General features: G+C 41.9%; 1 protein-coding gene across 2 annotated transcripts in view; it reads left to right on the top strand.

The window, feature by feature from the left end:
* ndrg2 (NDRG family member 2) overlaps positions 1 to 25,139 on the top strand; it is a 49,550-nt gene that overhangs the window by 11,084 nt on the left and 13,327 nt on the right. For both annotated transcript variants that reach the window (XM_034164223.1, XM_034164224.1), the window contains exons 2-3: positions 18,373 to 18,458; positions 24,844 to 24,885. In XM_034164223.1, coding sequence (XP_034020114.1) covers positions 18,384 to 18,458; positions 24,844 to 24,885 — 117 coding nt within the window. In that variant the 5' untranslated portion in view covers positions 18,373 to 18,383. The remainder of the gene's footprint in view (positions 1 to 18,372; positions 18,459 to 24,843; positions 24,886 to 25,139) is intronic.

Genomic DNA, 25,139 nt, shown 5'->3' with positions numbered 1-25,139 from the left:
AAAACATAAACAGGCTCACAGCTGATAATGCAGAGAAGCTTCTTTTCATCAAAATGAATCTGTCCCTCACATTTTCAAAACAGGCTTTTAGTCCTCACAGACATAAATAAAGTGATGGACAGTTTCAGTTCTGTTCCTGGTGTTGTATATTTTGTAGTGCTGAAGTCCACAGGTTACATTTAAGTGAGATAACTGGCAGTGTCATGTTTGTTAAGAAACACACGGTTAATGTTAAAGGACAATTTGTTGTAGTCAAAAAGTGAAGTTACATGATTTAAGTGAAATGTTTGTAAATAAAAACAAAGCTAATGATATTGGAAGCAGTTACAGTCAAAAAATAAAGAACAACTGATGAATAAAACATGATTTCAAAGTCATCATAAAACTGTAATGGTATCATTAAGTATTCGTATCGGTACTCTGTATCGATGCATACCCAAATGTATGTACTCGTACTTGTGCTTGGTCTGGAAAAAAGCAGTATCAGTGCATCCCTATTAATTAATTAATTAATTAATATATATATATATATATATATATATATATATATATATATATATATATATATATATATAGTAATGAATTGGTAAAACAGTTGCATTTTCATTCCTTCTCATGAGTTACGTACTGTATCTGTAAAGTTATGTTTATTACAGACGTAGCATCTCATCATAACCTAATTTCAAGTTCAGATGCCCTGCACGCAATGACATGCATTGACCCGCAGTGTTTTTGAATAGGTTGCACAATGTTCACAACTAGTTCATGCAAGTGGCACAAAATTAATGTGTGCCAGAAATTTTGAACATTTCAAAATTTTCCTTGTTTACAACAGCTTACGACGAGTTTACTCTTTCGTACGCAAGACTACGCACCAGTGCGGGAATCAAATTCATGCAAGTGTCAAGGTGCCTTTAGTGGACCTGCTTCATGGTTAGTCGATAAGAGGTGTATGACTGAGTCCAGCTGTGTGGCTGGTGGGAACCTGATAAGAAGCCTTTATGGGTAAATGTAAACAATCACATGCTTCACACAATGCACCATGTAACTGTGGTGTAGTACTGTAGTAGAAGTTACGGCAGCAATAGTCTCACCTTCATAGATTGTTTATCTCCATCAGTTCAAGTTACGGCAGCAATAGTCTCACCTTCACAGATTGTTTATCTCCATCAGTTCAAGCTCACGGTTGGCAAGGAACATTTGTTTCTTCTCAGCCCTTAATTAAGTTTAGTCATCTTTGTCCTGTATCACCACCAATGATAATGGACTACAATGATGGGAACCTGATTGGCATTATCATCTTATTACATGACCTCTTCCATGTGGATGTGCATGTTTTTCCATTCAAGCTCAACAGGTGTTGGGCTTTTTGCTTGTTGGCTTTTTGATTCCCAAACTTGGTGAGAGGCAGGGTGCACCAGACGGGCTACCAACCGATCACAAAGTGGACATATACAACTTTCGATCTCATTCATTTCTTTTCATAATTTAAGGATATCTGTTATCATAATCAGCATGTATTCGATCTGTAGGCAGAGATCACAGTGCCCTGAGGGTCCTGTGCGGACATGCGGAGAATATGCTATTTCCACATACACATGGTTCGAACCGTGGACCTTCTAATGATACAGCAACCGAGTATACCACCTCCATCCATCCTTAAACCAATCAGTATCAGAGAAAATGTACTTGTATGCTGTAATGTAAGTAGATGAATAGTATCGATATATTTTTAATCAGACTGCTAGAGGATCTACAAAATCTGGTTTAAATGATTCGGTCGAGCTGCTAATAAACCTAAAAATTTTGTTCAGTATTGGAAAAATACCTGTTTTAATATCCCAGAGCTCAAGGGGATGTCTTTGCAATATCTCAAATGCTTCACATATTTTTGTCCAACCAGCGAACTTCAACCTGATGGAGACATTAATATGTCACACATGTAAGAAAAGACAGCAGCAGTTGTGTTAAATTGCACGAGTACACTGTTTATTTGTTCTTTTATGGCCAATTTCTACAAAGTGTCCCGAGAGAAAGCCCAACAGACAGAGTGGATTGTCTGAGTGATGAGATGCTGACACGGACACTGAGTGATCGACAACGAAGTATTTCAGGGTAGAAAATGATCTGCTGAGAAATGCAGAAAGAAAATGGCTTTTCTGAGCTGTTCTTTTGCAAATGTTTTGTACATTTTGTCTTTGGGAGAGCCAAGATGATCTGCATATGTTCATCCCACGCTGCCATGGGAAACGGCACAGGAGTTCCTCCTGGTTGGCTCTGAGAGGAGATGAGGGGAGCTTTAGATTTTTTTCTGGGTCTCCATGGTGGCTGCTGTTGAGCTTTCTTTCTCCCCAGGCATTTATGGCTCATGTTTATCTCTTATTTTCTGCTCTCTGACATTTAGTCCAGCGGTCTTGGCAACAGATTCCCTGATGTTCAACGTGATCACAGGAGAGTGGTTTTGTATTCAAATACACAGGAGTAGATTTATAGTCAGAGTGTAGTATTAAATGAATTTTATTTTTAATACCACTGACAGCAGCAGAAGGCTGCTCTTAAAAGATGGATGGATTGTACAGTTTTGCTGAAGCCCTTAAAATGATCTGACAGGCTGTGGAACCACATAATCAATCTACATAAATCTATGACGCTACACAGTCGGCGATTTTTCCATTTCCCTCCAAATTGCACGATTTCAAGTGGCCCATTGAACATGCGCTTCACGAAAATGTGTGTATTTTCTGGATTTGAAAAGCTTTATTTTGAAAAATGTCAATGGAAACACTTTTTCCATTTTTACAGGTCATGTGACATAGAGAACGTGAGATTCTAAAATACAGAGCACAGTACACATGGTAAGACGATGTTACAACAATATTAGATTAAAACATGCCAATATGTAGTCTGATCTGTTGCCAAGACTGTTGGAATTACAATTCTGGTAAGGGGCCTGGACCTGAACCAGTGACGTAAGGTGAAGATTAGATGTTTACGGTGCTAGATCTGTCTAGGCAGGTACAGTTGGAATGACTTTGTATCAAATGACTGGTCAATTGCAGAGACTCAGATGATCCTGGGGGAACACCAGGTGTGACATTTTGGCTGTGAGGAGCAACGGCAACTTTTGGGAGATGGAGATGAATCACTTGTCTGCCTGGGTGGTTGTTGTCTAGTGGTTCTGTAGTTTGAGACATATGGCAACACACAGCACCGATGCATGTTCCCTGACCCGACTTAGCTTAGTGAAATATTACAGTAGTACTACTTTGGAGATTCTGATACAAATGTTGCTAGAGCTAATTATCCGTATCTGTCATCTACTACTATAAGCAACAGGTTGCTCACTGTAGTGACGCGGCTACCCGTAGTACCACGGTCTAATGTGGCTTGCTTCAAAACAGAGAACAGATACGGTCCTCTGAGTATTTGTGTCCTGAACACCTGGGTCCTTCCACTGGAAGCTACAAATGAACATGTGCACACTTCACTATAACCAAGAGAAAACCGTGAATCTCTTTTTAAAAACAAAAAGAAAATCCTTGTATTTTTCTTCTTCTTTTTTTTTTTTTTTTTTTTTACTATGACCTCTCTTGGTAGAAATTTCAAAGCAAAGAATGCCAAGGAACCTTGATACTTTTTCACATCTGCATTTTTTTTATTTATTCATTCATTTTCTGCTGCTTATCCAGGTGGTGGCAGCCCAAGCAGCTCATCCCACATTTTCCCTATTCTTGACCAAGTCCTCCAACTTTTCTTTGAGGAACCTGAAGTGTTCCCAAGCCAACTGGGAAATGCAATCCCTCTATCTCAGCCTTTTCAGAGTGGTCTGCAAAACAGTGGTGGTCTATGAGCAGCACCTAGGGGTGTGTGTTCCACAAACTGTTTAAAAACATCTCCATTGTCCAATAGATAGTAATATACAGTTGGAGTGGTAAGCAGACATATTGTTTTTGGAGATTTGGGGAGTTATGGTTGGTGGTCCACAAGATTTATTTATTTTTATTGGTTAAGCCATCCTAGGTCTGAAGAGGTTTGAGAAACACTTGTCTTGCATGTCTTTGGTCTTCTTCAGGGTTTCCTCCCACTTGGCTGTGCCTCCCTCGGGAGATGACTAGGGTACATCCTCAGGAGATTACTCCTCACCAGATGTCTGAACCACCTCAGCTGGCTCCTTTCATTGTGAAGACACAGTGGCCCTACTCATAGTCCCTCCTGGATATTTGAGCTTCTCATCCTGTCTTTGAGTTTAAGCTCAGGTACCTGACTAAGGAGGCTTATTTCCACCACTTGTATCTGAAATCTTGTTCTTCGAACCATTACCAAAGACTTATAACCACACGTGAGGACAGGAGCGTAAATGGTCTGGTAAATCGAGAGGCGCCTTCTGGCCGAGCTCTTTCTTCATGATGACATCCACTACAGTGTCCACCAGACTTCAGACCCAGCCCCAATCCGTCTGTTGCTCTCGCGCTCCAATGCACCCCCACTCATGAAAAAAACCCTGAGATATATCCACTAAACTCCCCCACTTGGGGCAGTAATTCTACCCTAACCCACAGGGGACATCCACCCTTTTCTGACAGAGGACCATGGTCTCAGATTTGGAGGTGCTGATCCTCATCTCATTCGCTTCACCTCAGACCTGCCAAGTTCACATCAGAGCCCACCATCTGATGAAGGCAAAAGAACCACATCATCTGCAAAAGGCAGAGCTGCAATTCTGAGGTCACTAAACTAGACATCCTCCAGTCTCCCTACTCCACCTTGAAATCCCTCTGCACCTGCACTTTTTCATCCGACTAAAATAGACTGCTTCATTTTCCCAGAAGGTGTGATTCACTTGGGTTGGTGTGAACAGAATAATTGCACTCTGGTGTGGACCAAAACAACTGCTCCGAGACCTCAGACTTGAGGTGGTCTTGGTCTGGTTCCAAACAGTCTAGAGCAGTTTGTTTGTTGGAAACTGAAAGAACAGACCAAATAATCAAAACAAATATGAATAATGCACGCTATATATAATATTTAAGTGTAACAAAGATTTTTTTTGGGGGGGGGGGATCAGTTCCCCCGTTGAGGAATATTTTGACATTTGTATGTGAAATTCTAAGGCATCCATGTGCAGCATGTGTGTTTTATATATATCCTTTCAAGTTTTAACGTACATAACGTACATTCTCTGGTGACCTTAATGTTCCATCCTGACATCAGTGCGCTGCTTTTCTGTCTGTATTCGTGTCTTTGATCAGGGCAGCGAGTGCCGGCGGCAGCAGAGAATCAATCCAGGTGAAAGAAAGGATTCTCTGCCAGCAAAGATGTTTACACCTTTTTTCTCTCTTCACTTGTTGTTGGGCATCGAGATGAGAACCAGAGGATGGCAGAAGTGAGATATTCAGAAAAAGGAGTGATTACGAGTAGAAATGGAGAGCCGAGTAAAGCGTTTGCAGCGAGCACAATAAGGGATGATGGAGAGAAACAGGAGAGTGCAGAGCTGTCAGAAAAAGATTAAAATAAAGAACAAGAGGGCAGACTGAGAGAAAAATGTGTGACAGCAGCTTCCTGTATCTGCACCACAAACAACAAATGAAACTGCAATTTAAAGTTGAAGACAATAATTTTTTTCCTGTTTTTTGCAAGTCAATTTCAGTTCAATTTATTAATTTATATAGCTCCACCTCATGACAAAGTCACCCCAAGGCACTTCACACAATTCACAACAACACAGATTAATCTAAAATCAAAATTAAAAGCAAGAAAAACACAATAAAAAAATAAAACACAGTAGAATAAAAAGAAATTACAAAGCAAGCACAAACAGATTAAATTAATGATAAGACAGTCTAAAAAAGTGGGTCTTCAATCTCGATTTAAAAGTCTCCACCATGTCAGACTGCCGAATAACAGCAGGTAGATCATTCCAAAGAGTCAGACCACGGTAGGAGAAGGCTCTATACCCCACAGACGTCTTGTTCATCCTCAGAACACACAGAAGCCCTTCGCCCTGCAAACGCAAGGGCCTCGAAGGTACGTAGGGCTTAACCAAGTCCGCCAGGTAGGAAGGTGCCAGTCCATGAACAATTTTATAAACCAACAATAAAACTTTAAAATCCGATCTGGCAGAAACCGGTAGCCAATGAAGGGATGCCAGAATGGGAGTAATGTGGTCAAACCTTCTGCTTTGTGTCAAAAATCTGGCAGCAGCATTCTGTACCAACTGAAGTCCTCGAATGCTAGACTGCGGCAGGCCAGAAAATAAAACTGTTGAGAAGGTGTCGTAGCACGGACCCACAACAGGGGGCGCAAATGAACGGACAATGAATAAGCCAAAAAGTAACAATTTAATGTTGTGATAATACACAACTAAAGTCACAGAAATCTGCACAGTCAATTGACACCAGGTGACGTGTGGGCAGGCTCGAAGATAGAAGACCCCCGACGAGAGAGAAGCCGCGTCCCACACGGCTTCCACCACCAACGGTCTGAAGAACACCGGAGCCGCCAAGTCCCGAGTCCCCAGGTGGCCTCTGTCTTCGGCTGTCGACCCTGGTACTGCTGGCAGAAAGCAGAGATAAGATGAATGAGTGTGAGTCCGCACACTCAGTAATCCACAGTCCATACACAGTTAGGAGGGAGCACCTCCACCTCCAATCACACACTCGTGCAGCTCCTGGTTAACCACTTATCTGGGTTGGGGTGTGAGGCGAAGCAGTCGCTGTCACACCAAACGCCAATCCCCCAGACAAGGCAACACTCCAGGAAAACGGCTGCAACAGAAGTTCAGGTTATTACACACAAAGTGTCAGTCAGCAGAGAAATTACCTCTTCAGTCGTTGCGATTTCTTGGCGAGGAGGTGGAGTTGCAGTCCGGCTTTTATGGTGGTGATGATGATGATGAACGAGTGACAACTGGTGCAGAGGATGACTGACAGCTGTCACTTCTTCTGGGTCTGGCGCCCTCTCGTGCTTGGAGCCCGCACTCCAAGCAGGGCGCCCTCTGGTGGTGGTGGGCCAGCAGTACCTCCTCTTCAGCGGCCCACATAACAAAAACATTACAATAATCCAGTCTGGAAGAAATAAACGCATGTATCAAAGTCTCAGCATCAGCCATAGACAGAATGGGATGAATCCTCGCGACATTTCGCAGATGAAAGAAGGCAGTCCTGGTAATGTCTCTAATGTGGGGGCCAAAAGACAATGTAGGATCGAAAAGTACTCCAAGATTCCTCACTTTTCCATATGATGCACAACACACGAACCAAAATTAAGCGCCAGCTGGTCAAAATGATGCCGATGTCTGGCTGGACCAAGAACCATCGTTTCAGTCTTATCAGAATTCAAGAGTAGGAAATTACTAGACAACCAACTTCTCAAAGATACAAGGTGATGTTCCAAGGCTTTTATATGGGCAAGATTACCAGCATGTACAATTGAGTATCATCAGCATAACAATGAAAGGCAATCCCATAATGCCACAGAATATGCACAAAGGGGTGCTATATAACGTGAGAAAAGCAAGGGGCCTAACACAGACCCCTGTGGAACCCCAAATTTCATTTTACCAAGGCCAGAAGTAGTGTTATTATACACAACACAATAAGAACGACTGGACAAGTATGATGTCAGCCAAGCAAGAACACTTCCAGTAATCCCAAAGTAATTTTCCAGCCTATCAAGTAAAACACAATGAAGTCACAAAAGAAAAAAATTTACGATGAAAGGAAAGTAAGCCTTTATTTCCAACTCAGCAGGTTTAAACTACTAGGAGACAGAGGGTTTACCTGTTTCTGGGACTTTCTCATTTCTAGAAGCATTTATATCACTGTCGGTTGAGACGTTTTGTAGCCACTTTGAAAGCAAGAAGGTGTGATCCCATTTCCAGTCTCTTTATATATTTGAGCTTACATTTTTGATGAGACTTGAGCGAAACACCAGGATACTAACTAGCGATCTAAGATAATGACCACATCCTACGTGTTTGATGATTCAATGATGTTTATATGATATTCGTTGCTGTTAGTTTGGGTTACTGCTCTGAGTCTAGTCTGATTGAGGTTTCTTCCTCAAAAAACAAACCACTCGAGGGAGGTTTTTTTTTTTTTTTTTTTTTTTTTCATTCCGCTGTTGCCGACATGCTTGCTCGGGGAGTGTTGGTAAGGTCCTTACCCTTATGAAGCGCTATGGGCCGACTTATGTTATGATTTGGCGCTATACAAATAAATTGATTTGATATCTGTGGTACTCTCTCCAGGATCCTTGGATACTGCTGAAATGGAACTGTGTCAAACGAGTGGTTACTACTTGCATTACAAGGGAATGTCAGCTACAACATGATGGCTACGTGGAGCATTTCTTTGCACGATCCAGGTGTGCCAGTACTGAGGATCATAGCAACTGCTGTAGAAAAAGCCAGAGATAATTTGTGAGTGAGCAGTTAATATCTACGCGTGTGAAATAATATAATACGCCCGAACATTTTTTTTACGCAAGTGTGGTTTTAGCAGCGATCTGACACCATAGTCCCTGGGGACAGGCGCTGTCCTCCTCGTGCCCTCTGCTCCCCTTTGGCTCCGGGCGGAGCATCCTGTTCAACAAAATATATACTCAACAAAAATATAAACGCAACACTTTTGGTTTTGCTCCCATTTTGTATGAGATGAACTCAAAAGATCTAAAACTTTTTCCACATACACAATATCACCATTTCCCTCAAATATTGTTCACAAACCAGTCTAAATCTGTGATAGTGAGCACTTCTCCTTTGCTGAGATAATCCATCCCACCTCACAGGTGTGCCATATCAAGATGCTGATTAGACACCATGATTAGTGCACAGGTGTGCCTTAGACTGCCCACAATAAAAGGCCACTCTGAAAGGTGCAGTTTTATCACACAGCAAAATGCCACAGATGTCGTAAGATTTGAGGGAGCGTGCAATTGGCATGCTGACAGCAGGAATGTCAACCAGAGCTGTTGCTCGTGTCTTGAATGTTCATTTCTCTACCATAAGCCATCTCCAAAGGCGTTTCAGAGAATTTGGCAGTACATCCAACCAGCCTCACAACCGCAGATCACATGTAACCACACCAGCCCAGGACCTCCACATCCAACATGTTCACCTCCAAGATCGTCTGAGACCAGCCACTCGGACAGCTGCTGAAACAATCGGTTTGCATAACCAAAGAATTTCTGCACAACCTGTCAGAAACCGTCTCAGGGAAGGTCATCTGCATGCTCGTCGTCCTCATCGGGGCCTTGACCTGACTCCAGTTCGTCGTCGTAACCGACTTGAGTGGGCAAATGCTCACATTCGCTGGCATTTGGCACTTTGGAGAGGTGTTCTCTTCACGGATGAATCTCGGTTCACACTGTCCAGGGCAGATGGCAGACAGCGTGTGTGGCATCGTGTGGGTGAGCGGTTTTCTGATGTCAATGTTGTGGATCGAATGGCCCATGGTGGCGGTGGGGTTATGGTATGGGCAGGCGTCTGTTATGGACGAAGAACACAGGTGCATTTTATTGATGGCATTTTGAATGCACAGAGATACCGTGACGAGATCCTGAGGCCCATTGTTGTGCCATACATCCAAGAACATCACCTCATGTTGCAGCAGGATAATGCACGGCCCTATGTTGCAAGGATCTGTACACAATTCTTGGAAGCTGAAAATGTCCCAGTTCTTTCATGGCCGGCATACTCACCGGACATGTCACCCATTGAGCATGTTTGGGATGCTCTGGACCGGCGTATACGACAGCGTGTACCAGTTCCTGCCAATATCCAGCAATTTCGCACAGCCATTGAAGAGGAGTGGACCAACATTCCACAGGCCACAATTGAGAACCTGATCAACTCTATGCGAAGGAGATGTGTTGCACTCAGGAGGCAAATGGTGGTCACACCAGATACTGACTGGTATCTCCCCCCAATAAAACAAAACTGCACCTTTCAGAGTGGCCTTTTATTGTGGACAGTCTAAGGCACACCTGTGCACTAATCATGGTGTCTAATCAGCATCTTGATATGGCACACCTGTGAGGTGGGATGGATTATCTCAGCAAAGGAGAAGTGCTCACTATCACAGATTTAGACTGGTTTGTGAACAATATTTGAGGGAAATGGTGATATTGTGTATGTGGAAAAAGTTTTAGATCTTTGAGTTCATCTCATACAAAATGGGAGCAAAACCAAAAGTGTTGCGTTTATATTTTTGTTGAGTGTACAATTAATTGTATTGTATTTTACAGTATATTCTGTTTTAATATTTAAACAACTGAGGTATGTGAGATAGAACGAGATTAAGTGAACATAGCAGGTCATGTTCATTCAAATTTGCAGTTGGTGGGTGTTTTGTATAAGAGTTATATTGTAGTCTGCAGTGTTTTGATGTCAATTTCAGTTACAGTTTCAGGGGCACTTCTAAAATATTAAAAATATATTTTTTTAAATGGCTGTTTGTGCATAATTTTGTGGTTTTGGGGGGGGGGCGCTCGGAGGGAGTCTTGCCCGGGGAGTGATTTAGTGTAGAACCGCCACCTACATGATGGGAATTAGGAGCAGGTGCAGTTGAAGTTCCATGTGGATGTGTGTGTTTGTTTCATTTCCAAAGCCTACATGTTTGTGGCTGTTTTGTTAATAAAAAATATTCTGCTGCCACATATCAAATCATCGCTTCAAGTCTCCAGACTTAATAGAAATATGTTCATGTCTTTTTGAGATATGCTACTGGCAAGACAGAGTTGCCAGATTTGCCGGGTTGGTGACTATTACAGTGTTGTTTTCAACATCATGAGCAAAGCTTTCTGCAGAATAAGTGTTGGTAAACCTCATATTTTATGTGAGGAACTACGTCATCTGTTTGGGTCAAGTGTTTTAGCGTCATCCATGTCCAACCAACCACACCCAGCTGTTCGGTGCTTCTGGATCATTTGTGTGGTGGCATTAGATTACATTAAAGGACAAAGAGATGGTGTCAGCTTGACGGCAAGCGAGGGAGAGAAAAGGGCGATGACACAGGGGATTGACACAAACAGATTGTGCCTACTCGGAATGAGTCGTCTGTGAACTGGAAACGAATGAAATGTCGCCGTGCTGCACGATTATGGGTGCAAATAAATCAGGCTTTGATTAGTTTTTAATTAGTGAAGCTCTCTGCTGTTGGAGACATGGAACTTGTTTACTGCAACAGATGAAATGAACAACTGTTGTTGTTGGCAGCTGAAATGTGAACTGTAAGCCAATGAGAAGCAAGAAGCATTTTTCTCTTTCTCAGCTGACAGGATGTTCTCTTGCCAATTTCCCAATCTCTCCCCAGTTGTCATTCCTGTAAATCTTTCTCTATGTCACTGCCCCCCCCATGTTAACAGACTTGTGCCTTCTGTGAGTTTAACAGTTGTAACATGCTCCAGAACACGTGGACTCAGACAGGAGAGGTGAGAGAGCCAGACATAGAGAAAGATGTAATGGAGGAGGGAGTTAGGCTGATTTTAAAAACACAGAGATTAAACACAGTGGCTGAGTTGCTGAAGACCCACTTTAGTGCCACTTTAATGCTTGAGCAGATCACGTGAGTTTATTTTTTTAACCATCTGTCTCTCTGTCTGCAGCTGGTGTAACAACAGTCAGATCCCAGTTCATTTTGAACAATACAGCTTCAGGATTCATCATTTACTGTGTAAAAATTATTTTTAACAAGGAAGAATTCAGAGTGCTTATTATATGCTCAAAAATTGGTAGATTAACTATTGGTTTTTAACATCTTTAGTGAAAGTCTGAGCATATTTAGGTGCCTGGAAAGGTGGGGTAGGCACTGGAGAGAAGGGGAATGAAAGCGAGGGCAAGCGGGAGTATATGTGGATGAAGAAGAGAGGGTGCATGGAGGTGGATGAGTTTTCAATACTTGGGGCCAGCTGTTCAAAACTGGTAGAGAGATGAAGAAGAGAGTGCAGAGTGGGCGGACTAGGTGGGGAAAAGTGGCAGGATTGATGTTTGGTTTTAACCATTCTGAAGAAGTTTAAAAATAATTTTGTTTAGTGATGTTGGAAGACTTAAAAACAGTCAAGAACAGTAGCTGGGTTTCAATCACAAAATTGCGCAAAAGTAGAGCATTTATTTTCAGAACATCTGCAAAATCGATTGCAAGATGACAGCATTTCCGTGACTAATAGAATCCGACTGCATGATTTTGTCCTCTCACAGTAGGGGAAGCTGGGGCACAGTGGATCAGAAATGTTGTTTTGTGGCAGCATAAACACATTATGCATAGATTTAGGTCATTCTATTATGGATTTAATACAGCAAGTTATTGTTTATTAAGCCCCGTTTACACATAGACGGTAAGAGCTCCCGGAAGCGTCCCGGAAGAGTTTTTGGCTCCTCCGGGCTGTCTTAGGGATCAAACGCCGTTGTTAACGCCGGCGCTAGGGGGCGTGGCTTAGTTCTGGCTTCACCGGGAATTGTCGAAAAAATTATTCAACTTGTCGAATAATTCCGGGAGCGCTCCCGGAGAATTCGCGTGACGACAGAGACAACGTGAACAACGGCGTTTGATACTTTTTAATCGTCGTTTCATCCTGTCCCTTCCTGTAGTGCCGCAGTTTACACCGCCATTATTCGGCGGCCGGCATTGTATCCCTCATCAACGTCATATAAAATGGAGATAGAGCCCACATTGGCGTACACAACAGCGTTTTAACTGGCCACAGAGGCAGACAAAACGGCAGCGCTAGCGGACATTACGCCGTTCTAAACGCTACCTCCCGGTTAAAACGGTGTTCCAAACGGCCGATAGGCGGCAGTCAGTATAAAAACGCTAGCGCGCTGCATGCAGGCCTCTCACTTGCGGCCAGCTCCAGATATTTTTGCAGAGAAGCTCCAGTATGCCTCCTAAAAGAAAGTTGGCAGCGGCAAGGACTTAAAGAAGAAGGAAACCAAGAGGTCTGGTTCAGAAGCAGAGGGGAGGCCTGTGGTGGAGACGGAGCAACACGTTGAGGAGGGGGAAAGGAAGGAGAAGAAAAGGCTGAGGATGATCTCCCTCCCCCTGCAGTGACAGAGGCATGTATTCCTGCTGCTTCAGCCTATTATACTCTGGGGGCAGTGCCTATATGCAAATGATCCTGGAGTAATGCAGGATTTGCCTGGATAAAAACCTGGGTATTAACCAGCGGTACACAGGGCATTATCGGTGGCAGCAGAACACCGCCGTTCTCACGCGCGTCTTAACCTGTGATTGTAAAGGATAGAACTGGGTATTAACCCCCGTTGCCTGACGTGTGTCCGGTGGGCGTCAAAACGCCGCTTTATTCGGCGGATTTAGCGGCGTTTTATCCCCCTATTTGTGAATAGTACGGCGGTCAAAACTCCGACGAAATGCTCCATCCCTTTCCACCGTGAAAACACCCGGAACTACCGCAAACTTCAGTCTACGTACTACCCGCCGACAAAACCGTCTATGTGTAAACAGGGCTTTAGGCTGTGTCATTTATGTCTCCCCAAGTGTAATTTACAAGTTTTTGATTCACTGTGCCCCGGACACCAATTCACGGGGCACAGTGAATCAACTTAGAATATAATGAAAAAACATATGATTATAAATATTTCTTCAAAATTCTTAAATATATGCTGATGCATATACAAACTATAATCCAGCAAACCAGCTATGTAATGTGTGAGTGTCATATAGTGATACACGTCCTTTAGAAACTATTATAAATACAACTGTCATAATTTCTGTTCAAAAGTGAAAACAGTTGTTTATATACACAAATTATAGAAATAATTCATGGAAAAATAAATGTGTAAGCTTCGACAAGTAATATTTGTCAGCCACTTGATACTGGGGCTTAGTAAATCAGTTTCTAGACTGATTCATTGTGCCCCGATTCACTGTGCCCCGAGGTGCATGTGACACACGAGTCATGTTATCAAATAGCTGATAGTCTGGAGAAGACATAACACATGCTCATCAGTTGGGTGGGGTAGTCTTCTAACTAAGAACAATTTTTTGGGCCACCTTTCCTCTGTTGTGAGAAATAAATACAAAGACACGGACATCCACAAAATTTGCTTTTGATAGGAAAAAACTTTTTACCCTTAATGTATCCAAAAACAAAACACTAATTTATAAGGAGGATGTCTTTATGCATAAAAATATGACATAACTGCTGCAAATATATATTCAGTTTTGTAGATATAGCTACTGATTCACTGTGCCCCATGATTCACCGTGCCCCAGTTTCCCCTAACTGTCGTTGTTGTTCCATTTTGTTTTTAAAATCCATTGTTGGTGTAACTTTATCTTATAATTATTTAACAAGCAGCCCATATTTTTGTCAATCCACACTTATGGTGTCATGTATTTTAGATTGTCATGTGACTTTCTGTACGTCATGTGACCTGTAATAGTGGAAATAGTTGTTTCTATTGCAGTTTTCAAAAATAAGACTTTTTCATCTCCTGAAAAACCAACTTTGGCAAACCTATTTGTGAGGTTTTTTATTGTTGTTTTCAATCCGCTACTTAAACTTGCGTTACGTGGAGGGTGATGGAAAACCCACCAATGTGTACATTTTAGAAAGTGAAACGAGATTAAGTTTGGCATATTGTTTGATACTTGGAAGAAAAAACTGTTAAGTCTTTATTTCTGTGTTTTCACTCATTGGATTATCATCAAAAATTTATTTGGACCCAGCCCCAAGTAATCTACCACTATAAGCAACAGAATGGTCATCGCCATGTCACAAGATTCTTGAAATGGAATATCTCCACTTGTGGACATTTACCATTACTGCAGGTACAATAGAATTTTACCAAAAGCTCTAAATTTTAAATAATCTCCTCAAACCTTGTTAGACCACACCTGAAAGAAATGGCAATCAAAGTCTTTGGGTCGTCTAAATCTTTCTATTCTATCACAACATATTTCTATCATTTTACTGTATGCATACATAGAGATGTTTTTCTTTTTATGTCCACATGGTATTGAGTGTCATTATATATAGAAGTCCAAGCACGCATGTGGTCATAAAGTCATATGAGGACACATGGGAAAGAGACTTACAAAAATAGTGAAGGACGAGGTGTGGCACAGCAGTCTGTCAGAGAGAGATCAGACATTCAGCCAGAGGAGTCATGTTCAACCCTAACCCTGTAAACAAGCAGCACTCGTCTCCAGCTGGAGTGTCTTTGAGCAAGATACCGATCTGCCTACAGAAGGTAATAATGAAAATGGGACATTTCAGGAAGAAATCAGGCTTAGCAAACTGTAGGCATTAATACTGAGATTTTAGTTTGTGCTTTTTTTTCCAACTGGAGCCTCACAATAAGAACATTTTCACTTCATTTGCAGAGCCATTAAACAGAACCGTCCAGAAACTCCGGAGTACAGATGGGTTTTAGATGATTTACAAGTGTCAAAACATGTACCACTGTAAATTTGATAAAGTCTAAGGAAGTGAGAGAGTGTGTGTGTGTGTGTTCGTGCGCGCGTGTGTGTGTGAATGTGCCAAATGCTGGAGGCATATTCACAAACCTTGGCGAGGCCATGGTCCAGAAACTGGCTCCATAAGGCCTCTAGTGATGGAGAAGGCAGGGCAGAGACCAAAATCTGGCATTTGTCATGATTATTTGAGAGTGTTACTTAGATTTGTCAGAAATACTGAAGTACTTTAAAGATAAATCATTGTGGCAGACCAGGGGATTAAAACAAAAGTTGGTTTCCCTTCAGTTGCATGTTGAAGGTAAACAGGAAGCTCAAAGGGGGGAAATACAACCACTACAAAGGGAAGCATTAACAATAGCACCAAACCATAAAAATATATATCGAAACAGATCATTATGAAGAAGTAACATTAGTCAAGGACTCCGCCTCCAAATCACTCCTCATTGGTACATTAAATCTTCAGCCAGTTCCGCTTTGAGTGTTTGAATTCTAATTATGACATTTCTTGGGGTTCTTCCCAGACAATGGAATAACGGTGCTGCGCCGTTATACTGACTGCCATCATAGCGCTGCTATACTGTGGCATGATGGCATCTCGCGTTTTTTTTTTAGCGCAAGACTTGGTGGGAATCTGACCACATGCACACCCATCTTTGCGTGGAAATTGCACATAAAGAACTTCAGCTTTTTATTTTATCCTGTTTACATCCAGACAACACAAACCATGACAAACACAAGCGTTACACCAACCCCGATGATCAGAGCACGATCTCTGCATTTTTTGTTTCATCTTGGTGGTGACCACAGTCCATGTAGCCGAGAAGGAGCAGCCAGAAAAACACCCCAATGTGTGGGGGTGTGCGATCGCTGGGGAGGGGGCACACCGGCACGGAGTGTCACGGAGGCTGAGGCTGGTGCACAGCCGACTTGATTGACGCTGTTTGCCGCAGGATCAACCAGATCGGAGGTTAACAACAATGCTGCGACCGCTGTGACAGGGAACAGGGAGGCTTTTGTGAATAAAATGGCAGAACAGAAATCTAAATTCTTGAGGTACTGAGACATACGTTAATTCTTTGACATTTTGGTGCTGGATAGTGGCCTGCATTATTTCAATTTTTCTATATTTTACAGGACATGTCGCACTGAAATCATAACGTTTCCAAGTGTTTCTGACAGCGTTTACATCACTTTGAGGAAAACGTCCCATGCATGCTTGACTGGAATGTGGCTGCTAACGTTAAGAAAGGAGCCGCAGATTAATTGCAACGTTTCCATCGTGTTATGATGGCTTGTTTTTAAGTGATAACTGTTCATTTTAATGCAGTCATGGTAAAAACAGCAGCTGCTCTCCACGGTGAGAAAACTTACACATTCACGTTCATCATGAACGCAGCCTGTAAGAAACGATGAGCACACAAAGTGCTAGGCTAATAAATAGGTGCAGAGAGAGTGAGGGAGAGGTGAACCTTTGAGGCAAACAGTAGTAGCACTGAGGTGGAGTATGTGTGTGGTGGGGGCGACTTTACTGCTGATGAATCATTTCTTTCAGAGGAGACTCTGGGCCTCCCTGGGGCAGCTCTTCGTTTTCTGCACACATGCGCAGCAAGTTCACTTTCTGTTGCAATCTGCAGATTGTTTAATCAGAATCCAAGTTTGAAGCATATTTATTGCAGCAGCAGAACACAGTTTGAGTTTGGCGTCTAGGCCCCGACCTCGTCACTCCTTGAAGATGCTTGCTTGTGATGCTGAGGAGTGATAATTCAATATGCACGTTTCCACAGGTCGATGCTGGGGTGAAGGTGGGGCTGAGCAGCAGCAGGGATGTGGTTTCATCAGTGACAGTTTTGAAAGGCAGAAGGGGAGCCGGGAAATTTGCATCTTAAATAGCTCACCCGATGTGAAGGTAATGTTTAGTGAAACATGTAGACTATGTGTATTTGGAGCAAGTATGTACTAGTTATGTGGAGTGAAAGCTTGTGCAGCAGTTGAATGACTTATAAAACTAGAAAAAAAGGATGATACCTGTAATTATACAGAGGTGATGTATTTCAGCCTTCAACCTGCTGTTTGGACTGTAGAAGGAAGAGATAACATTCCTTGACATTTTCTGTTTGAGTAGAGACTAATTACAAGTGACAAAGTGACAAAGTTTTTTTAATTCGGCACACAAAATATTCAAATAGAAAAAAATGAGCAATTCCACAAACAAACACAGACAAAACTAGTGAGTCCGAAAGGGTGTGGGCTGAAGCAAAGCTTATTAGCGTCCACCCCTGCTAGTACAAGTCCAACAATTCTAATCAGTCATATTTACATAAATATAAATTCACTACTACATGTCGACACACAGACATACACATCAATATACTATTCACTTATAATTATATTTATATAGTACCAGATCATAAGAAAGTCGAATCAAGGCACTTTACGCCAGTAAGGGCTAACCTTACCAACCCGAGGCTGTGTTCAAGATGATCGTCAAAGCTGTTAGTTTTCAGCGTGAAGGTCAGGTCTGTACTAAAAGGTGTCATCTTTATGCCAGTTAGTTAGGTGTTGCAGAAAATGGACTGTAATCTCCAGCAGTAATTCACTGTCAGACCCATTTTGTTGTAATCCTTGATCTTGGAGTCTTGTTTTTCTTTTATAATCCAGTAGAGAAAAGCTTCTCATCTTCCAGACTCTGGCCCACAGTCCCTCTCTGTCCGTGTCTACTGGCACTAATTACTCATTAAATTTCGTACTGTTCCACAGTCCACCCAACAAAGTCCCAGAGGAAGAGAGCGACGTGCAGTAATGTAATGACTTTATGTGTGTGCGCACGTCTGTGTCAAAGAAGACATTAACTCTTACAGTAGGCACGCAGAGCAGCGGAAGAAGCCAGGAGAATTAAAAAAAAAAGAGATTAATGCACTTTGTGCTCTTCTCTCTGCAGGAAGCGACACCATGACGACGGAAATGCAGGAGATCGCCATCACGGAGGACAAGCCTTTACTCACGGGTCAGGCCGACACCGCCAAGGTCAGAGATGATTTCTCACTCCCACATATGCATAGTACATAAATGTAAGGTCAGAGTTCAGAGGAAACGGTCAACATGCAGAGCACTTGGTGTTCCCTGCCTCCCACAGTGATGAAGCATCATGGGAAGTCGTCAGTGGCGGCTGGTGAAAAACAGTCTTGGTGGGGCTGCTGTGCCAATAGATTCCCTTGCCTTGTCCAGTACAGGCATTCAAGTGAACAGTCGGAAAATTACTACAATTCCACAATAATCATTTCATGACCTTCTCAAAATCAGCAGTTTTACAGATAAAGTTAACCATTTACAGCTATATTAGGCCCCATTTCTACTTTGGAAAGGAACAGTATCAAATACAACACTCAAGTTCTTGAGCAAAGAACATTTCACCATTTGACACCAATTACACACATAGTACACCAAACTGTACTGAACTGCCATTATCTTCAGACAAACAGATCCTGGGGTTCACAATGACACCCCCTTAACAAAATAGAAAATATCAGCAAATTTACACTCTTTCAAAATATGGAAAAATTCTTCAATTGACAAAAGAACATTATGTTCATACTACAATGTTCACACCACCTTCAGAGAGAGAGAGAGAATGTGTGTGTGTGTGTGTGTGTGTGAGAGAGAGAGAAAATGTTTGTGTGTGTGAGAGAGAGAGAGAGAGAGAGAGAATGTGTGTGTGTGTGTGTGTGTGTGTGTGTGTGTGTGTGTGTGTGTGTGTGTGTGTGTGTGTGTGTGTGTGTGTGTGTGAGAGAGAGAGATGTGTGTGTGTGAGAGAGAGAGAATGTGTGTGTGAGAGAGAGAGAGAATGTGTGTGTGAGAGAGAGAGAGAATGTGTGTGTGAGAGAGAGAGAAATGTTGTGTGTGTGTGAGAGAGAAAATGTTTGTGTGTGTGTGAGAGAGAGAGAGAAAATGTGTGTGTGTGTGTGTGAAAGAGAGAGAAAATGTTTGTGTGTGTGTGTGAAAGAGAGAGAAAATGTTTGTGTGTGTGTGTGTGAAAGAGAGAGAAAGTGTGTGTGTGTGAGAGAGAGAGAGAGAGAAAATGTTTGTGTGTGTGTGTGAGAGAGAGAGAGAATGTGTGTGTGAGAGAGAGAGAGCGAGAGAATGTGTGTGTGTGTGTGAAAGAGAGAGAAAATGTTTGTGTGTGTGTGTGAGAGAGAGAGAGAATGTTTGTGTGTGTGTGTGTGTGAGAGAGAGAGAGAGAGCGTGTGAGAGAGAGAGAGAGTGTGTGTGTGTGTGTGTGTGTGAGAGTGTGAGAGAGAGAGAGTGTGTGCGTGTGTGTGAGAGAGCGAGAGAAAATTAAGGTAATATTTTGCATGAACATTACTGAGTGGAATGGAGGCAAACTAAAGAAGCTAGAAAAACTTAAATTAAATAACTTGACTAACTAATAACACTAAAACCTTTAAATTAAACTGGTTAAAATTAATTAACAGTGTGGAGGACAAAGCAAATTAAGTTTACAAAACCACTTAATTAAATGCGTTGCTAAACTTGGGTTTGTCTGACTATAAGTGTCTTGTGTGAACTCAGTGGCTGAGCTAGAATTTCTTTAAAAAAACATGCAAATTGCTATTTTAGGGTTTTGTTTTGTTTTGTTTTTAAACTGAGCAAATAATTTGTTTTAGAGTGTGGAATACTCCAAAGAATATTTCACTTCTGTGAACTGATCCTCATAACGTGTAAAGTGAAATCAAAATACCAGCATGGCTGCAGCTTTGAACACTGTTACAAACAGCCCCGGCCTCCCCTATTACCGTTATAACTGGTCTGCTGTCCCAAAAAAGATCACAGCTTTGACCCCCTAAAACAAACAAACAAACATCACTCATTCGTTTTATCTTAAATTTTCATCCTCGCTTCCACACCAGGAGCAACATTCAGGAATAAATCCGAGCAGCTCGTCAGCTGAGCTGAAGTGGATCCAGAGGAGTCAGTCCGCAGCTGGCAGAGGTGGATGCGCTCCTTTCCACGCCGCAGTAAAGAGCGCAGATCAGCAGCCTCCGTGACGTGTGCGTGCTGACAGTGTGAATGAAGCCTGACACGGTTTATAACGAGTCAGACAAACGTCTCTCCTCCAACCGGGATGTGCAATTGTCATTAAACCACGAGAAAGATCTGATGTGCGCACCTCCATGCGCCTCCAAAAGAATCCCCGCGAAACTTTGGTGTCATTGATTTGATTAGTTTTGTCCCAGTTTAAACCTCCGAAGAGTTCTTCAACTTACTCCAGCAAAACACACAGAGACAAAATAAAAATAAATAAATATAACCAAAACGTCGTCATCACCATCATCTCTTCCTGCCTGACTGACTGACTGACAGCAGCAGCTGCAGCGTCACGTGTATCACTGACTGTTTCAATCTAACGTTCCCGCATTTTTGTAGCAAGGGCTAAAATTCCGGCGCCCAAAAGCCATTCATTTTGGCAATGTTGATTTGCCAAATATTTATTAATTTTCCCTAGCAACTACATACAATTGGTTATTTCGCTGCACTTCAAGGGTGCATTGAATGAGCGCCCAAGACGAGGAATAATACGTTCTCTGCTTCTGTCGGTGGAAATGCACTGTTGAATGAGAGTCAGTTGGAGGAAGTGTTGTTTTAATCATTCATATTACATGTAGGCACATACTATTAAGTAAAACTGACATTGATAATACTTTTTATATATATATATATATATATATATATATATATATATATATATATATATATATATATATATATATATATATATATATATATATTATGACTTTTCCCCTCCACATCTAGGAGGGCAGCGCCCTACCGCCCCCTATGGGCCAGCCGCCACTGGAAGTCGTGCATGATTTAACCTTCCAGACTCTTTCAAGATGGATCACGTCTATCAACAAAAATAATAAATTTTACATTCCACATTTTACCAGGTGTTTTATTAAAGCTTATCATCATCATCATCAAATCAAAAGCTTTCCAGGATGAAACAAACAAAAATGCAGCAAGGCTTGATGTCGGTGGTGTGGATTGTTCACAGTCTTCATGGTTGTGAATGTGCGCATGCATGTGAGATTGTGCCTGTGTGCGTTAGCTCAGATTTAACAAGGTTGACGTCAAAGCCCACAGGGAGCAGAGCAGCTCCTTTGCTTCAGTCTGACGTGCTGCTGTAATGCTGTGTCGTGATGTTCTGCAGATGCAGCGCTGCAGAGCTGCGCTGTCTTTCTCACGGCTGACATCTGGTGGCAGAAGTGGAACATCATGCTCCATGTTGCAAACGTGGCAAGGCGACAGAGTCGAAATATAGTGACATTAAAAAGTCTAAAATTCTGTTGTTTTTCTGTAAATGGTACCCGATCAAACCCAAAACAAAAAGTATCTGAAGACTTGCATTATTTGGAATGATCTAATATGTTTTTTTTTTTTTTCTATATCAAAGGTTTTTTTTTTTCACATTACATTTAAACATTGTTCATCAAAAATTTAAATATGAAAATCACAAACTTGTAGTTGCAGGTTGAGGAAGGTTCCATTCACCCAGAAATGCATTTTGTCTCTGCTGATAAAGATCACTGCTGAATATTTGGTGTGTTGTCAAACTACATGACTTTGAAATCTGTGAAATTTAGTCTTTTTTAAGTGTTTAAGTGGTTCTCAAAATGTGGACCACCATCCACTGGTGGGCAGTGAAGTTACAGCAGGTGGGCCATGAGCGGTCATTAAAACCTCTGTCACACCTTCACGATTTAGCCAGCGTATGCTGAGCGTGTTAAAAACGCTGACATACATTGGTGTACGTCTAATAAGTTAGGGGTAAGTTTTGCACAAGTTAAGGACATGTTGAAGCATGCTGATATGTCGTAGTACAGCGAGGTGGTTGAAAAATTTTGAGCATGCACAAAATTTTGGCGTATGCCAGTGTATGGCTTAAATTGCAGGTAAGTTATGCACATGCCCACACATGTTACTTGTGACTCATAAGTCGAACTATGGCAAGATAATGTTTAGCGTACCTTATTTATAACCTGTGAGTAACATGCTGTGAATCTATGTGTAACTTATTTGACGTGTTCCCGACGACCACAGAACTTACTGAATGTGTCAGCTATGGTATAATCCCGCTGCATTGACAGCGATTGGTTAAAAAAAAAAGGGTTTGGCAGGAGGAACGCATCAATATTCTTCAGACTCCATGGTGAACAGACATGCAGGATCCAGCAAGGTAGTGAGAATGCCCACTAGCTGTCCTCCAACATCATCATGACGTCATGGGTTTGACACTGCACCAGCCGCATGGCAACAGAGCAGACGGGATGAATAATCCATGTCATGTGACATACAAAGCACCAGTCAAATGACAAGGATCCACTCAGCTGTTATATAATGAGTTAGATAATGTATCTGTAAAGCTATGTTTATCGCATCATAATCATTCACATGCCCTGCACGCTTTGAGAAAATAGGTTTGCTCAATGTTCACAAGTAGTTCACAAAATTAATGTTTGCCATAAGTTTTGAACATTTCAAAATTTTCTTTGTGCACTGGCACGCAGTCGCACACAATTTACAACAGGCTTACTCACTGCCACTCCAGATTGCATGCCACTGAGGGGATTAAATTTGTGCAATGTAGATTTGTAGTGCCATCGCCATGTGCTTGTCAGTGATACGCTGCCGCACGCTTTGCTTAAGTGAAACTATTGTTGGGCATAAATTGCGTATGCAACACGCAGTCGTTGGTGTAAATTAATTTAAATGTTATATATAGGTTAAGAACATGCTATGTATGCGTCCAACAGTGCGAAAAAAATTCAGCATATGCCAGTGTTTTTAATACGGTCAGCATATGCTGGCTAAATCATGAAGGTGTGACAAGGCCTTAAAATTTCTTACTCTTTGTGGCTGATGAATTTAAAAAAAGTCAGCATTTGGTCTTTATTCTTATAAACTACTTATATTTGAAATGTGGAATGTTCATCAGACAAAAAAAGCGCCTTAATGATGTATTTTTCTGAGAAAATCAGGATGGGCGTTCTCTCGCTAACCCCTTTAATAGATTAAAACTTCAGAAATACTAATGACTGTATAAATTAATAATTGAAGCTACACAGGCACTTCTCCAGGGATAATAAATCTCATCTTCCCTGAACCAAACAAAATATCTCGGTCGGGAATGTAATGAGTTTGCTTTCACACAGGCTGCACATTAGCTCCACCCCTCCTGTCATAATTACTTAGAGGTACCAAAAGGTTTAGAAAATTCATCAACATCCACTTTCTATCTGATGTTTTGACAGCTGTGCTGATTGGCCAGCTGTACCGTGATGGCACTCAGCCAAGGACCTGTTTTCTTTGAGGTGTGTGTTCATATGGATGGCGGTGCAGCCATGCTGCTCTGACTCTGAGCGTACCTCATCCCGTCAGACCTCAGACGTGATGCTGAGTCTGTTCTGTTTAGTATTTGGCTGAGAAACTGCATGGAAACACCAGGAGCAGTGGGTAAGTTTATCCATGTGGAACTGTAGCTGTCAGGAAGAGCATCCAGAGTAAAACCTGTTCCAAATCCCTACGTGGAACTGTGCCCAATCTGCTATGGCAGCCGGGCACAGCCAAAAGCGCAAATGAATACATTTTAATAGAACAGTTTGTGAATGATCAGCGTGTTCTCTCCAGTGACCTGAAGGTCTTCTCCTCACGTTCACTTATTCTTTCCAAGCAGCAAAATTTCCACAGAGCTCATGATGTCAATAATTCATGAGCCGAGCAAATGGATGTGCGTTTACAAGTGAAGCACTCTAAGTGACACACTCCCTTCGTATAATCTTTCCACTGTCCCATAAGCACCCGCATCTCTTGAGACTTTCTCCAGAGTGTCATGTGGGCAGAACCCAGTGCTTAAAAAAACAACTGAGAAACAAAGACTTTCCTGCTTTCTTTAAAAAAAAAAAATAGAAAAATGAGACATTACAAAAAACTCAGAGCACCGGATGAGAAGAATTTACACCACATCAAGCCAAAAAGAAACTTTTGTATTGCCATTTTTGGCCCACAGGCCACAAATTGTTCACCCTTGCTTTTGTGTGGGTTTTTTTTTCTCTCTCTCTCTCTCTCTCCATGAAAGTCAAACCACCAGGGAAAAGCAGCCCAAATTGGTGCTGATTGCTTCCCTGGATGAATGGAGAGTGTTCACTTCAGGAAGGGGATCTGACTCTAAAAGCTTTATCAAAACCATAAGTGATATTGATCCATGTTTATCACATGTTTTTCAAATGAAAAGATTCCTCGCTAAAGCACATGCACTCCCCAGGTTGTTTTATAAACGCATCTCTCAAGGTCTGTGCACACAAAAATGGCTCACTTCCCTAATTTAAACACAAATTTATTCCTTTGTTTCTTTCAGGATGCTGAGCTCGCTGCGAGGATCCTCTTGGATCAAGGGCAGGTGAAGAGATTTTTTTGTTCCAGTTGTTTCGTTTCCCTGCCATTAACTATATTACTGTTGTTATTAAGTTTTATTTTGTTCTCATGCATGACAGCTCTTAACCGCAAAGATGGGAGGACAAATCCACTTAAAGCCAATTTTCTCCAAGTCTAAAGGGACAGAGGATTCCATACTCAAAAATAAATTATGAGACCTCAACAGAAACCACAATCAGATCTTGGGTTTGTAACCACATACTTTAAATTATCCAAAAT

This window comes from Thalassophryne amazonica, chromosome 23, assembly GCF_902500255.1.
Source record: "Thalassophryne amazonica chromosome 23, fThaAma1.1, whole genome shotgun sequence".
NCBI classification, from domain to species: domain Eukaryota; kingdom Metazoa; phylum Chordata; class Actinopteri; order Batrachoidiformes; family Batrachoididae; genus Thalassophryne; species Thalassophryne amazonica.
The sequence above is the reverse complement of the archived record's forward strand: the minus strand, read 5'-3'. Positions and strand labels throughout refer to the sequence as shown.